Source organism: Diabrotica undecimpunctata, chromosome 6 (genome assembly GCF_040954645.1).
Source record: "Diabrotica undecimpunctata isolate CICGRU chromosome 6, icDiaUnde3, whole genome shotgun sequence".
Lineage (NCBI taxonomy): Eukaryota > Metazoa > Arthropoda > Insecta > Coleoptera > Chrysomelidae > Diabrotica > Diabrotica undecimpunctata.
In genome coordinates, this window is record NC_092808.1 from 84,876,925 (window position 1) to 84,894,085 (window position 17,161).

The window sequence follows — 17,161 nt, forward strand, 5'->3', positions numbered from 1 at the left end:
CAATCAACTGGGAGATTTTGGAAAATCCCTAAATTAGGAACAAAACTATTAGCCGTTTACCTGCTGTTAAGATACAATAAATTGTAGATAGATTTGGGGATTAGATCATAAAATGCAAATGAGCGAACCCTTAGCGATTATCCAATAACTGAATGCCTCAGTGACCGAGACTTTCTAAGAATGTTGAGGGCTACTTAAATTGATCTTCTTTGAAATTGTAAATGTTTTGTACCTGTAGAGATTACGTACTTAGATCATTTCTTGATTAAAATGACTACAAAATTTTATACAAGAATTGAAATAAATTGGTATGTTTAAAAATTTTCAAATACAGTATAAAAATCTGAACTTTTATGCACTTTATGCAAACTTTTATACAAATATGCCAAAATATGAAATGTTTGCATAAAATATGCACAATATGCAAAATATGCAATATGCATATTTGCCGAAGTCTAGTCATGACTCAGTACTTGAGGTATCTACAGGACGTGAAGTTCCATAATTAATGTATTGTGATTATTTTTAACTTTTATGTGTTTTACATTTCTAATTACATTAATTTTCTAGCATACTATCATAAAAACCTTTCATAAAAATACTTTTAATAATTTTTTTAAACATAATTTTCCCATTTTATTCTACAACTTCAATTTTTAATTAAATGATTTGTAATAAACTTTATAAGAACATTAAAATTATTTTATTTTCCTACTTTTCAATTAAGCATATGAATTGGTTAAAATCAGACATATAAACTGTCGAAAATACAACATTCGCAATTTTGAAACATTGCACCAAATGAATGTGTTAAAAGTATACCAATATGAACTGTCGAAAATGCCACATTCGCAATTTTGAAACATTGGACTAAAACAAATCGTTGATTAACACAAAAACCAAAGTAACAAATGTGATTTTTTGAAAGAAAAAAACGGTAAGCCGTTTAATTTTTTTTCATCAATCTAACAAGGATTAAACATAAAATATAAACATATTTCCATTTGTCAAGGATTTTGCTGATTTAGGATTCTCTAAAAAGAGTTATCTTCCTCTCCTGAAAAGTATCACTTTTCACATTCGATAGTTTGAACTGGTAGGGACGAAGTATTCTATCTAATACGGAAAAAAAGTATAGTAATTTGGAAAGAGAAGCCCTCGCTGTTATGTTTGCTCTAAATAAATTTTATAAATATTCTAGTGGCCGCAAATTTACGCTGATTACGGATCATCAGCCATTACAGTTTATCTTTGGCAAAAATAAAGGAATTTCAACTTCAGCGGCTGCAAGAATCGCAAGATTGGCTATCACTGTCAGGTTATCAATACGATATTGAGTATAAAAAAGGGACAGAAATTTATAATGCTGATGCTTTATCACGATTACCCTGTAATGAAGATACAAAAATTAGAGATTGTTTGTATTCTTGTAGCTTGGTAAATCAAATACCTTTAAATGCTTGTCATATTGCAAATAAAACAAACAAGGATTTGTTGTTATTAAAAGTAAAAGATTTTATTTTGTCGGATTGGCCAGGGAAGAGAGGAGTGATGAATCCTTAACACCGTACTTTAAACGTAGAAACGAATTGTCAATGGAACAAAATTGCATCATATTAAGAAATGGAGTAGTTATTAAAAAAAATTTCAAGAAAATATATTAGACTTATTTCATGAACAACATAATGGTATTGTACGTAATAAAATGTTGTTACGTTCATATTGTTGGTGGAAATGTGAATAAACATATTGATCAATCATAAATTAATCCCCTAATTTGTAATCTCACATTATTCTTAACTTCTTAATATTTTATAGTTTCACCGTGTGTAATTGAAACGACGTTGGATCATGGAGATTAGTCTAAATGTTTAAGTAAGTATTTATCTATTTACAAATTAATATTGTTATATTATGCATCTTCTGCACATTTCTTTAAATAATAGTATGTATGTCTAAAGTGTTGGAAGGGGGCGGCAAATATTAAGTTGCACACGGGCGGCCAATACCTTAGCGGCGGCCCTGGATATGACTTTGGTAAATTCATACATTCTCCACCGTAGAATTCATGGGAAGACCCAGTAATTCAGAACCTTGCAAATTTTCGGAATTCAGTGGCTGATGTACTCTGCAAATATCAGGTAAATCCTAAGAGGAAATCAGTAGGTAGACCATTTCCTAAAGTACTGCAACCATCACCAACTGGTGGAAGAAAAACATATCTACCAGCAGATGATATTCGTTTCGAGAACACATCACACTGGCCAACTTTTCTTCTTGATAGAATGGGTAAAAAAACATGCAAGCTAGCTGGCTGCAAATCAGAAACTCAAGTTTTTTGTTGTAAATGTCAAGTTAATTTATGTTTTCCTTCAACAAATAATTGTTTTCTTGCTTTTCACAAAAGCAACTAACTTTCCATTTTCACTTACTTATTTATGTTTATTGTATTTGCTTATTACGTTTATAATAAAATAAAGTAAGAAAATGTGCATCTTGATGTAAATATGTATACTTTTCCATTGAAAATAAAATTGGCTTGGTAGAGGGTTAAATAAAGTCAATATTGTCATCACATTTACTTATTACTCAATGTGCTGTTTATCATCATCAGCTGTTTTGAGTCCACTGCTGGACATAGGTCTCCCGTAAATAATTCAAATGCATTATATCTTCAGCATCCTGAATCCAGTTGTGCTGAATGCGCTTGACGTCATATGTCCTCTTGTTGGAGGACGTCCTCGATTACGATAAGCATCGTGTCTAAGTCTCCATTCCAGAATTTTCTTCGTTCACCTTCCATCTTTTCATCTGGCAACATGCCCCGCCCAGTTCCATTTCAATGTTGTAATCCTTTGAACTGCGTCAGTAACACCAGTTGTTCTCCTAATTATTCTATTTGATACTCTGTCTCCTCTGAGTGATACATTCAGCATTGACCTCTCCATCGCTCCCTGTGCCACTTGTATTTTATTGATTACTTTTATGGTAAGGGTCAATGTTTCTGCTCCATACGTTAGAACTGGGAGTACATATTGATCAAAGACCTTCCTTTTCAAGTACATGGGAATATCTGATCTAAAGACTTCTCTCAGTTTTCCGTAAGCCGCCCATGCCAGTTCTATTCTCCTGTTTAGCTCCGTTGTTTGATTATCTGTTCCTAATTTTTGCTGTTTATAAGTAGATTGTAAATATACATTTAAAAATAAAAACAATGAATAAAAATGAAAACCTTTCTTTGCAATAATCATCTCAGTTTAGGACTAAGACAAAGAATGGTTAAGTGCTATATTTGGTCTGTACTTGTGTATGGAGCAGAAGTGGGGACACTAAAAGTATTAAGTATGAACAGAATTGAAACATTGTGGATTCAATCAAGTGTATTCATAGACGGATCCTTAAGATACCTTGGACAACAAAAAAACTAATGAGGAAGTACTAAGGAGGGTCAACAAAAATAGAGAATTGCTAAAGACCGTTAAACATTGAAAAATGTCTTATCTAAGACAAACATGGAAGTGAAATTGATATACAATATTACAGCTGATTCTTAAAGGTAAAACAAAAGGCCGTAGGGGTGTACAAAGAAAAGAAAACAAATTCAGGATAATTATTCCATGTGGCAGAAGATTGAGAAGACTTCGCAATGATGATCGCCAACGTGCGATAACGCTGATATGGCACGTAAATAAGAAGAATCAACTCGACGGTAAAAATTCGATATCTTTTGATCAAAGTACCCCATCGACAAAAATCGAAATGCGTTTTGAATGTGAAATATGCAGCTTTTGTATGAAATTTTTGTATTTTGCCACAAATGTAGTCAGTTTTTAAAAAGGTGATAAACAAATCAATATTACGCGATTTTTGTCATTTTTACGATTCTCATGAGACCAATAAAATTTATCACTTTCATTGAACGGTCGTAGCGGAATTTCCATTTTTAGAGCATAACCTTTAGAACTTATACATGAAATTTGGATTTTGAGTTTTGGCAGTAAATATAAGGCATTTGAAATATGCCTATAAAACGCAGAATTTAAACTTTCAAAATATAAACGATCACATTTCGCGGAAAAGGCCTCCACCCAGGCGGTATTGGGTGAAGTTGGTAGCTGGAGTCGTGTATTTTCGGAAAACGTACCTGTACAATGAAAAAGAAGCAGTGTTAAATGTTTAAGATCGTTTGGAATGTAAAAGTTTAAATTCAGCGTTTTTTTGGCATATTTCAAATGCCTCACATTTGTTGTGAGGCATTTGAAAACACAATACACAAAACCAAAATTTTATGCTATAGGTTTTGAAGATTAGGATCTAATAGTAACCGGTCAATGAAAATGATACATTTTATTGATCTTATGAATCAGTCATGTTTTAAACGGAACCAGTGCTGCTCAGTGAAATTTTATCTGGTGTGCATAGAAAAATTAACCCAGTTTAATTGATTTACGGCAACCATAGACATAATATTTTATATCGTACTTTTAGTTGAAAAATAGATTAAATTATTTTAAATTTACTAAATTATTAATCTCTAAAAATTTAAATTACAGTTCTGTCACAGAATAAATAACAATCAGAATGCCCACTCTCAGATGCTGCCTTTGAAGTTTGTCAGCACGCTATCGCCATATTTTAAATGGAAACAGACTCGAATTGAGAAATTTGTGACAAGCTACGACAGAACTGTAATTCAAATTTTTAGAGATTAATAATTTATTACATTTGAAATAATTTAATCTATTCTTCAAATAAAAGTTCGAATAAAATAGTGCATATTATATCTGTAGTTTATCATCATTAATCAGCCAATCGCGTCCACTGCTGGACATAGGCCTCCCTCAGTTCTTTTCATTGTTCTCTACACTAGGCCGCTTATAGCCAGTTTCCCGCTACACGTTTTATATCATCGGTCCATCTAGTCGGTGGTCGTCCTCAGCTTCTTTTATAGTTTCTGGGCCTCCATTCCATAATACATCTTGTCCACTTGTCCATCTTGTCAGCCCAGTTCCACTTAAGCGTCGTGGTTCTTTCAATGACGTCTTGAACTCCTGATCTTTGTCTGATTTGTTCGTTTGTTATGTGGTCTTGAAGGCTCACGTTCAGCATTGCACGTTCCATGGCTCTTTGTGTAACTCTGAGTTTATTCGCAGATTTTTGCGTGAGTGTTAAAGTCTCTGCTCCATAAGTTTGTACAGGCAAAACACATTGGTTATAAACCTTTTGCTTGAGACCCATGGGAATTGATTTTTCTAGAATATGGATTAATTTGCCAAATGCTGCCCATGTCAGACCTATTCGCCTCTGTATTTCACGTATTTGATTGTCTCTGCTGTTATATACTTGGCAACACAGGTAGGCAACACCGCTCACGGACACAAGGGAATGAAGTTAGTCAGTTATTGGGCAATAAAGGTTAATGATATAAAACCACGTTCTATTATTAATTATTACCTTATTTAAGTAAGAAATACCAAATACACAACAATTGGCGACGAGGATGGGATACATATGATGGTAATAACAACTACTACAGAGATTATTACGACTACTACCATTGCTACTTCAACTTCAAGTACAGTTATTTACATTATTATTATACTACATCCCCAATTATGTCTACACAAGTATCTACATTTCAATTTTCCGTTGAATCTTTCAACCAGTCTGCCACCAAATGGTCCAGGTGGGTAAAGAGGCTGGAAGGTGCTTATAAGGTATTTAAAATTCCAGACGAAATGAGATTACCTTATCTACTACACTACATGGGTTCTGAGGCCTACGACACCCTATGCGACAAGTTAGCCCCAGAAGTCCCGGAAGACAAGTCATACGACGACATTGTGAATTTAATGGATAATTTTTACAACACTGCACCCCTGGAAATTGCAGAAATCTTCAGATTCCAATCAAAAAGGCAAGCCGAAGGAGAAACAATACAAGAATACCTTCATTCACTACAAAAGTTGTCAATTAACTGCAATTTCTCTACATATCTTAAAATGCTATAAGAAACCAATTTGTTTTTGGCCTACGATCGAAAAGAATACAAGCTAGACTTCTAGAATCAAAAGGACTGGACCTAGATAGAGCCGTTGAGATTGCCACAAGCATGGAGGCATCAGAAAAGGACAGTAACCAATTTTTTCATAATCAAAATTATAATAATTCTAGTGTCAATATATTAAATACAAAAGCAAAGAGTGCAAATAATAATAGGATGCAATTTCAGAATAACTCTGCTGCAAATTCTTTAAACACAAATAGTAATGTATGTTATAGATGTGGAGATCCTTCACATTTAGCAAATTCTTGTTCAAAAAAACATTTAACTTGTAATTTTTGTAAAAAAGTTGGACACATTCAAAAAGTTTGTTTAAAATCAAAAAATGTTAGGTCTAACCAAGTAACTTCAGTTTGCTCAGTTCAAGAAATTTTTAAGATTAGTACTGTAAATTCAAAAGACAAATTTTTTATAAACTTAAGAGTAAACAACAATATTTTAAAATATGAAATTGATTCAGGTGCTGCTGTTACCATTGTAAACAAAAATGTATTTGACACATATTTTTCTACACTACAATTACAGAAATCTGATGTAAAATTAACTACATACTGTAAAAATCATTTAAATGTTTTAGGGTTAACTCCAGTGGAGGTTAAGCACCAGGGAATAAGGCAAATGTTAAAGTTGTACGTGGTGGATGGTGAGGGTCAATCACTAGTTGGAAGAGAATGGATACGTGCCCTTGGAATTAAACTACATGAGGTAAATACAATATCACATGGGAACTCTAAAGTCTCAAGTTTATTAGATAAATACAAACATTTGTTTGAAAAGTCAATTGGTGAAATTATAGGTTTAGAAGCTGAAATTCATTTAAAACCTGGTAGTATAGCAAGGTTTCATAAGGCTCGCCCAGTTGCTTTTGCATTACGTCCTAAAGTGGAAGCTGAGTTAGAGTCGTTAGTTGATCAGGGTGTTTTACAAAAAGTAGAGTTTTCAGATTGGGCAACCCCAATTGTCCCAGTTGTCAAACACAATGGGGACATACGGATTTGTGGGGATTTTAAAATTACTTTAAATCCCTGTATTGAAGTGGACGAATATCCTTTACCTACCCCTGATGATCTTCTATCTCAGTTAGCAGGGGGCGATAAGTATTCAAAAATAGACATTACAAAAGCTTATTTGCATTTACCTATAAAAAGTGAAATGAAACATTTACTTACACTTAATACTGACAAAGGTCTGTACCGCCCAAACCGTTTAATGTTCGGTATTGCAAGTGCTCCTGCCAAATGGCAACGTTTAATGGAACAAATGTTACAAGGAATCGATGGTATTTCTGTGTTCCTAGATGATATAAGAATTACTGCCCCAAATACTGATATACATTTACAAAGACTTGAACAAGTGTTACAAAAATTATCTGAACATAATTTACATATAAATTTAGACAAAAGTGAATTTTTAAAAGACGAAATTGAATACTGCGGATACAAAATAAATAAATTTGGTATTACTAGTAGCTCAGATAAAGTAGATGCAATTGTAAATGCATCTCCAATCTCCAATACCAGAAAATAAAACTCAAGTCCGAAGTTTTTGTGGGTTAGTTAATTATTACAGACGTTTTTTACAACATACCTCTACAATATTAAAACCTTTAACAAATCTACTTAAAAATCATGTTGAATTTGAATGGTCCCGAGATTGTCAAATGGCATTTGATAAAGCCAAAAGGCTTATTTCTTCTAAAAATGTTTTGTGTCACTACGACCCAAATTTGCCATTAGTCCTTGCAACTGATGCATCCCCTTATGGTGTTGGTGCAGTACTGTCCCATATTTTTCCAGACGGTACAGAAAGACCGATACAATTTGCTTCTCAAATGTTAACCCTTACACAGCAAAAGTACTCTCAAATAGATAGAGAGGCATACAGCATTATTTTTGGTGTGAAAAAGTTCTTCAATTACCTATATGCTAGAAATTTTATTTTATACACTGATCATAAACCTTTAGTTCAGATTTTTGCACCAGATAAAAGTCTACCAGTTTTAAGTGCTACAAGAATGCAGCATTATGCAATTTTCTTACAAGGTCTAAAGTATGATATTCGATACAAAAATACAGATTCTCATTTTAATGCAGATGCTCTTTCACGTTTACCTATTAAAAATGAACAAAATTATACTCATGATGAACCAGACATATTCGAACTTAATCAGATTGAAAATTTACCTACAGATATTAACAGTTTATCTTTTCATACCAAAAATGATGCTACTTTACAAAAGTTACTATTAGGTTTACAAACTGGTGAGGTTGTTGAAAAACAATTCAAATTTAACGTAGATCAATCACAGTTTTCACTACAGTCTGGAGTCATAATGAGAGGACAACGAGTTTTAATACCTATGAAATTAAGAAATAAAATTCTGCAGGAATTACACACTGCGCATTTTGGTATGGTGAGAATGAAGTCTTTAGCCCGGAGTTACTGCTGGTGGCCTTTCATAGACAAGGATATTGAATCTTTATGTAAAAATTGTTTTCATTGCAACAAGCACAAAAACAATCCTGTTAAGGACAATTCCCACATCTGGGAAACACCTAAATTTTGCTTTGAAAGAGTACATGCTGACTATGCTGGACCTTTTAACGGAGGCTATTACTTCATTTTAGTCGATTCTTTTAGTAAGTGGCCTGAAATACATTTCACGAAAGACACTACTACAAAAACTACAATCGAAATTTGTAGAAAAATCTTCACTACTTTCGGAATACCCACAGTATTTGTTACTGATAATGGTAGACAATTTGATTCTCATGAATTTAGAGAATTTATGAAGAATAATGGTATCACACATAAATTTACTGCACCCTATCACCCAGCCACGAATGGCCAGGGGGAGAGATATGTCCAAACACTAAAAAATTGTCTGCGAGCCATGCACAGTGAAGAGAAAGACAGAGAACTTGAATTGTGCAAGTTACTAATGCAGTATCGTAGAACACCTCACACAGTAACTGGCAAAAGCCCGTCTGAACGTATGCTAGGAAGGCAGATTAGAAATAGATTAGATTTACTTAAACCTTTTACTCATGACAAAAATGCTTACACAGACCAGAGTCTTAGAAATGTTGCTATAGATACCAGAGTCTCAGTGCGAGATTACTTTAATGCCAAATGGCAATTTGGCAAGGTTATACTAAGGTTAGGATTATTACATTATTTAGTTGAGTTAGATGATGGTAGGACGTGGAGACGTCATATTGACCAAATGAGAGTAATTGGGCAGGATACACCTATAGAATATAACCCAACTTGTTTCATTCCTGATACAGTTACACATAGTATAGTTCCAAGGGAGGTATCTGTCCCTGAACCCAATTCCGTTTCACCACCTACAAATGTACAAGAACTTCTAAATGATACAATAGAGCCAACAGTACCTGAGGCTCACACTGAAGCTGAACCAGTGTTAAGACGTTCAAGTAGAGTATGTAAACCTGTTCAGAGGATGAATTTGTAAGTACATCTTTATTTCAATCTGTATTTATGAATTTTGGTCAAGAGAGGAGGTGTTATATACTTGGCAACACAGGTAGGCAACACCGCTCACGGACACAAGGGAATGAAGTTAGTTAGTTATTGGGCAATAAAGGTTAATGATATAAAACCACGTTGTATTATTAATTATTACCTTATTTAAGTAAGAAATACCAAATACACAACATCTGCTTATTTTGATCTCGTGTCCCAGATATTTGAAAGTGTCTGTTTGTTGTATGGTATTATTTTCTACAGTTATATTTCCACTCATTACGAGTTTTCTCAAAGTTTATCTTTAATCCTGCTCTTTCAGACAGACTTTTAAGCGAATGTATCATACGAACTATATCCTGTAAGTTATCTGCGATTAATACAATATCATCTGCAAACCTTAGATGATTTAATCTTTTTCCATCTATATTGATGCCCATATCTTGCCATTGAGTGTTCTTAAATATTGACTCTAGAGCTGCCGTGAACAATTTTGGTGAAATATTGTCTCCTTGTCTAACTCCTCGACCTAAACTGAATTTTTCTGTCTTCTTGTAGTCGTATACTTGATGTAGCGTTCTCGTAGATGTTTTTGATTAGTGTCGTGTACCTGTAATCTATTCGGCTTTTATTTAGGGTTTCCAGTACTGTTTCAAACTCTACAGAATCAAAAGCCTTCTCGTAATCGACAAATGCAAGAATCAGTGGTATGTTGTAGTCGATGCATTTTCTATTAAGATCTTTATGGTATGCAAATGGTCATTTGTGTCATATCCTGCCCTGAAGCCTGCTTGTTCCTTGGGCTGATAGAAATCAAGTTCAGGTGTTAGTCTCTTTGTTAAGATTTTCATAAAGAGTTTGTACATATGTGTCAAGAGGCTGATGGGTCTATAATTTTCTAATTTAGTAATATCGCCTTTTTGTGTAACAAGACTATCACTGCATTGTTCCACTTTTGGAATCATACCCGCATGTAAGCATTTATTAAACTTTTCGCTTACTGATTTTAATAGAATTTCTCCTTCTGCTTTTATTGCCTCAATAACGAGTCCATCATCACCAGGCGATCGATGGTTCTTCATTTCCTTTAAAGCTGCTCTTACTTCTGACAGTAATGGGTAAAAGTACTTATTTCCGATCCCTGATTTATGAGAGTCTTTACTAGTGTCGGGAAATTGTCTTGTGGCCTTTGGCTGGTATAGAGGTCTTTATAAAACTAACTGGTTATTTTCAGAATGTTTTGTTTATCTGTTGTTGCCTTTCCGTCTTTATCTCTCAGCTTGTATATCTTTTTTACTTTGTGTGAGTTTCCTTTTCATTATCTTTAAACCTTTGTTCTCTTCTACTGTTTGAGTAATTACTACTACTACTAAGGATTTCCACAGTTTTCACTGTCTTCCTTCACTCAACCGTTTTCTCCAATTTTCCCTGTCATTCCAGTCTCCATCTCGCAGGGTTCTTTTCTCCATAGCCTCGTCGATTTCATCTCTGAATGACCTTCGGGGTCTTCCTCTCTTTCTTCTTCCAATCGGGCTCCATTCTGTGATTTTGTTTATCTGTATTCTGTATCTGTATTCTTATTCTGTAATTGAGTAATTAAATTAGTATTATATCTTCTTACATCTTTTCTAATTTCCGCTGAAATTCTTTTATTTAGTTTTCTATATTCTTCTTTGTTTTCCTTTTCGTTCTCGCTTAGGTTTCGTCGTATTTCCATGACAGCTTTTGTATCTTTGCTAATCTTTTCACTTTTGGTGTCATTTTTTTGCAAAATTTGAGTTGTGCCATTCTAACCGAGTCTGTTATTAATTTATTGTGATTGTCGATACTTAGAGGTTTGGGATTATTACTCTGTAAAGTTTCGGCTATATTTTTTATGTATGCTTCTGGCTGATTTGGTGAATTCCAAACTATGCGTTTGCAACTGTTTATCATTTTTGCTCTTTTTTTTGTAGGTTTATCATTACTCTAGCTCTTACTGGTCTGTGGTCGCTTTCTACTGATAGTTTATTGAGTACAGTGACATCTTGAATAATTTGCTTTTTGTCTGTTATTATATGATCATATTCGCTCTTAGTTCTTCCGTCTGGACTAGCCCACGTCCATTTTCTATTATGTTTCTTCTTAAAAAAGGTGTTCATTGCATACAGTTTGTGTTGCAGTAGAAAGTTGGTAAGCATTTCGCCTCTTTCGTTTCTTACTCTGATTCCAAAATCTCTGATTGCCGTAATCTCCGATCTGTAGTTGCTGTAAATACATTAAACTGGGTTAATTTGTCTATGCACACCAGATAAAATGTTACCGAATAGCACTGGTTCCTACTAAAACATGGCTGATTACGTCTGCGTGAACTAGATACGCGTACTTATTTTGTCAAGCAGAGTGGGCATTCTGATTGTTTATTATTCTGTGGTTACGTGTTGCAGACTAGATCCACTTCAAATGTAATGATCTTGGCTTAAGTAGCCAATAATATTTTTTATTTATATTGCTTGCATAGGGAATTTTTCACTAATTATCTTTTTATCAAAAGAGTGAATAAAATGTTACTGTTTTTTGACCTGTAACCTTATTTCAGTTGGTGAGTCCTTTTCTCCTTATACCTACCTATTCCAATTTCTCAGAGAAGAAAGAACCAATACAACCTGACTGATGTCCAGATTTCGAAGACCATAAGCAAAAAAGAAGAACAGTGTCATTAGTCAATTAATTAATATGTCAAATTCTGGAGTGTCATGAACATCGCTCAAGGAATTTATCAACAAATTATGTTCTCTGTAAACAGATTTATTAAAGTAATTGTAGTTACAAGTATGGTAGACATTAGCTCAATATGAAACTCCTATCACAAGACGTCGATAAAAATGGTGAGGGGTAAGTAGTTTCAAAGCGAATATAAATATTAAGAGGTTATGTCACATGTAATAAAACACCTGCTAAAATGCTCAACAATTTTTCCATATGTTTTAGAATGAACACAGGTATGGTGTTGGAAGTAGTTTATAATAATGATTATTACACGTTCAATAAATAGTTATGGAAGATAATATTGTGTTCTATATTTGATAAAAATAATTACATATTTTTTTGTTTGTAGAGCTATACATTTTGGGAAATGTATTTTTTGTATTCCTTACCTACACCTACAGTAATGATAACTACAGTATTTTTTTACATGTATAGTGATAATATACTTGATGTATATCAGAGTTAGTAGTATGGTGGTAAATCAACAAAGATTTAAATTCAAGTCTAAACAACAAGAGCATGATAGGCATGTCAGATGCATTTTATAAAAAAAAACTTTAAAGTTGACAAATCAAGTTTTGGCAATATTTTTCACACTTAATTTTTAATGGGAAATCAATCATTGCCTGGGAAATCTATTATATTGTACTAATATATTATGTATGTCAATCAGTTTCTACAGAATTATTTTTTATGCGGGTCATTACATTAGGGAAAAAGAGTTGCAGTTAAATGCGAAGTGGTCTGGATGTAGAACAGCAAACTTTTTAAATGATTAAATAGCTCATTTGTAATCGGCACACAAAGTCAGTTGTACTGAGTGTGAAGTTAGATTTTTGTAGAAATGATTTTGGTTGTTTGCTTATAACTAGAATATAAATATGTTTTGGCTTAAAAAGTTGTGAAAGAGTCAGAAAAATTTTAGAAAAAAGTATCCAATATTATCCCTTATTTTCCAACCCTTTATCACCTGAATATCTATGTGTTGGATAGAAATAGATATAAGTAAAATCATTTGCATTTTAATTTTATTTCTATTCCTATCCTATTTTCTAAGTTCTGTGTTTTTTCAACCATTTCCCTTTCATATGTAGCAGTTGCTTCTAGTCTGGTCCTTAGATTTTTCTCAACATATACCTTGATGTCATTAATCTTCTATTCATTCTATACTTCTGATTTCATCTGGCAATTTTAGCTTTGATTTCTTGCCTCCTCCTTATCATCTTCTGTAATTATTATCCCTAGATGTGTAAATTCTCACTCTTTATTTGGCTCATCCTCTTTCAATGTGTCTAATCCTCATATAATTTGTCTTCTCTTAGGTTAGGCCATAATCCCCTGCCTCTTCCAGTCTTCTTCTTAATATAATCGTTTTCAGACTGTGTTTATTTTTTACTATTATTTGTAAGTCATTGGCGAAAAGTTATATGCTGATCATTATTCTAAATATTGTTTCTGTAGATTCAACTTTTTCCTTTCTAATATATGCTATATTAAATAGCTCCATTCATAGAAGATCCCTGTTTGAGACCTTATTCTTCTGCAAACATTTTAGTCCTATATCCTTTGCAACTTTTTCCATCCTGGGTTTGTTCTAGAGGATTGTGGTAAGTGTAATCATCTTACTAGGTATTCCTAGCTCTCCCATTGCATTATGCATTGGATTCCATTATATTTTATCATACCCCTGTTTAGTCAACAAATATTACAGCAAGTGTATTTTGACATTTATAACTTTTTGTTTGTATTTCCTTTAAAGCGAATATCCAGAACCATACGTGAATATAGAGAGAATATGCTGATCGTAAATTCTGGTTTTCAAATATTGTACTATTTTTTTTCCAAATCCTGCCCACACTAACCTTATTCTTCTAGTAATTTCAGCAGTTTGATTTTCTTTGTTAACTTTTATTATCTGTCCCACGTAGATGTAGTCACTTACTGTTTCTAAATTTATGTCGTTCAACGTTATTTCTCTAATGATCAGTGATTTGTTATTATTTTTGTTTTTTCCAAGTTCATCTTAAGACCTACTTTTTCCGAAGTTTCAAATAGTTGCGTCATCATGGTCTATAGTTCTTCAAAACCTGTAGCGAATATTACAATGTCATCAGTGTATCTTAAATGTCTCAGTTTCCTTCCAATAACATTTATTCCTTTATCTGTCCAGTTAATGTCTTTGAACATGTCTTCCAGTTCAAGTGTGAATAGCTTTGGTGGGATAACATCTTCCTGGCGAACTCCTCTGTTGACTGGTATAGCTTTGGTTTTCGCATCTATTTGTATTTTAATTGTAGCTTTCTTGTAAATATTATGTATGAGCGTTCTGTATTGGGAGTCTTTCCTGCAGTTGTTCATAGCTCTCTCTATTCCTCAAAGTTCTATGGAGTCGAATACCTTTTCATAATCAATGAAGCCAATGTATAAGTTCAAGTGATATTCATTGGCTTTCTCTATTAGTGTTCTGACTGTAAGAAGATAATCCGCTGTACTGTAACCCTTTCCGAATTCTGCCTGCTCTACTGGTTAATAGTTATCTAGCTTGGATGTTAAGCTGTTATTTATTACTCTCATAAATAGTTTGAACATTTGGGACAGCAGGGAGATTGGCCTATAGCTCTTCAGATCTCCCCTGTCCCCTTTTTTGAAGAGAAGTATTGTCAAACTTTTATTCCAATGATCTGGGATTTCTCCTCTGTGAAGACATTTGTTGAAAAAAAATTTCAATTCTTCCAGAATAATTTCACTCCCCTCCTTCAACATTTCTACAAGTATTCCATCTGATCCTGTAGCCTTATTGTTCTTTAGCTGTGCCATAACTTGTTTTATTTCAAAGGATTCTATGTTAGGGAGTATTTCTGAGTTGACATAATTCGTTATCTTTCCCTTAAGATCTTCCTTTGCAGTGTTATCTGGGTTCTTGTTTGAGGAATATAAATCACGGTAAAATGTTTGAGTAACTTTTAGGATTTAGTTCTTTTCTCTTATTTCTTTTCCATCTTTATCCTTCAATGATATTATTATAGGCTTTTCTAAGTTTGATCTTAAGAATTTCAGCCCTCGGTTCTTTTCTATTATTTTTCTGCCTTGTTTTCATTGTAGATCCTTAAATCTTCCTTTACTCCCTTCTTTATTTGTTTATTCAATTCTTTGAAACCATCGGTGTTTTATTCCATCACTTATTCTGGTGTTCTATGAATATTCTTGTTGATAATGTTCAACAAATTCTTTTCTTAAGACTTCTCTGTACTCATCTCCCTTCTGTTGCACTTTAGTTTGATCTATCTGATTACAATAATTATCTACTGGTTTCTACTGGTTTTTGCCTGTTTAACAAGAATCATTGCTCTTGAAAGGCGATGATCGCTGCCAGTTGTGAATCGATTGAGAGCAGTTATATCTTCAAAAATGTCTTTGTTCCCACACAAGAAGTAATCGATCTCGTTTCTCCTCTTTTTATCAGGAGATTTCCACATACATTTTCGGTTTGCTGGTTTCTTGAAGTGTGTGTTCATGGCATATAAATTTTGTTGTTCTAAGAAGGTATATAATTTTTCTCCTTTTTCATTTGGTTTGCCATAACCATGCATCCCTGTTTTAGTTTCAGTATTTTCTTCTTTTTTACCTGATTTTTTGTTGAAATCTCCCATAATGATGTTATACTTTATATCATTTTCTTCTAATGCTGTTATCAAATCTTCGTAGAACATTTCAACTACCTCTTCCTGATGTGTTATTGTGGGAGCATACACTTGTATAACATTGATCTTGGTTTTATTATCTAGGTCTATTATAATATCAGCTACTCTATCAGAAACGCTTTTATATGTAGAAATGTATGGTGTGAGATACTTTTTGACTAGAAATCCTACTCCACCATATGTTTCATCTATTTTTCCTGTATAGTATAGGCGATTTCCAGAGATATCTGTTATTAGCTCTTTTAAATTAACCTTATATTATACATTGGATTCAATTATATTCTATCATACCCTTATTTAGTCAACAAATATTGCAGCAAGTGTATTTTTACATTTATAACTTTTGGGTTGTATTTCCTTTAAAAGCAAATATCCATTAGTTACAGATATGTTTGGTCTGAATACTATGTGATATTCATTTAACAAATTTCCACCATATTCATTCATCCTATTTCTTATACATTGGGCTAATATCATGCACTGTTTCCACCATCACTTCTATAATTTAAGACTCCAATTGCTTAGTTTCTTGTACTGCCATAGTATCTAGTTTATAATTCTTTATATCTGTTATTCTTCTTCAGCCTTAAGTAATCCGACTTTGGACATAGACCTCCCCAAATCAATCCAGTGTTTTCTATTTTGCGCCACTTGCTTCCAGCTCTTTTAAATTACCTCCTTATGAACCTCTCACATTCCATTGTTCAATATTGATTATTTTTTGTTTCTTCTTGGTCTTGTTAACTGTTGTCATTTTTGTTATCAAATTTGCTGTTGTTATTGCTCCTGCTTTGAGTTTTTTGGAGTAGGAATTTTTTCTTCGTTTTTCCAATCAGTTTTCCATTCTGTTCTATTTCCATTCCTCTTCATTTATTATTAACTTCTGAAATCCAGTTTTGACATTATTGACCAATGTTATTTATTCCTTGGCTCTTCTTCTGATTTTTCTTTAATTTTTCTTTATGCTTTAACCCTATTATCAATATTCTATGGTCTCTAATTTACTTTTGTTTTTCATTAATCTCTCTTCATCACTATCTGTTTTAGTTATGATGATAAACTTTCAGTCTCTTTCAATCTCTCAGAGGCCTTTCGTTTCTTTTTATACTTTTTAAATGGCTTTTGTTACTGTCTGTTTAATAACTTTATTTTGTGTTAT

General features: G+C 33.1%; 1 protein-coding gene across 1 annotated transcript in view; it reads left to right on the forward strand.

Moving 5' to 3' along the window:
- The first annotated feature begins 12,254 nt into the window (after positions 1 to 12,254).
- The window catches only part of pelo (pelota mRNA surveillance and ribosome rescue factor), a 36,673-nt gene continuing 31,766 nt past the window's right edge, over positions 12,255 to 17,161 (forward strand). The window contains exon 1 of the mRNA XM_072534837.1: positions 12,255 to 12,427. Within this exon, the coding sequence (XP_072390938.1) occupies positions 12,387 to 12,427 (41 nt within the window). The 5' untranslated portion in view covers positions 12,255 to 12,386. The remainder of the gene's footprint in view (positions 12,428 to 17,161) is intronic.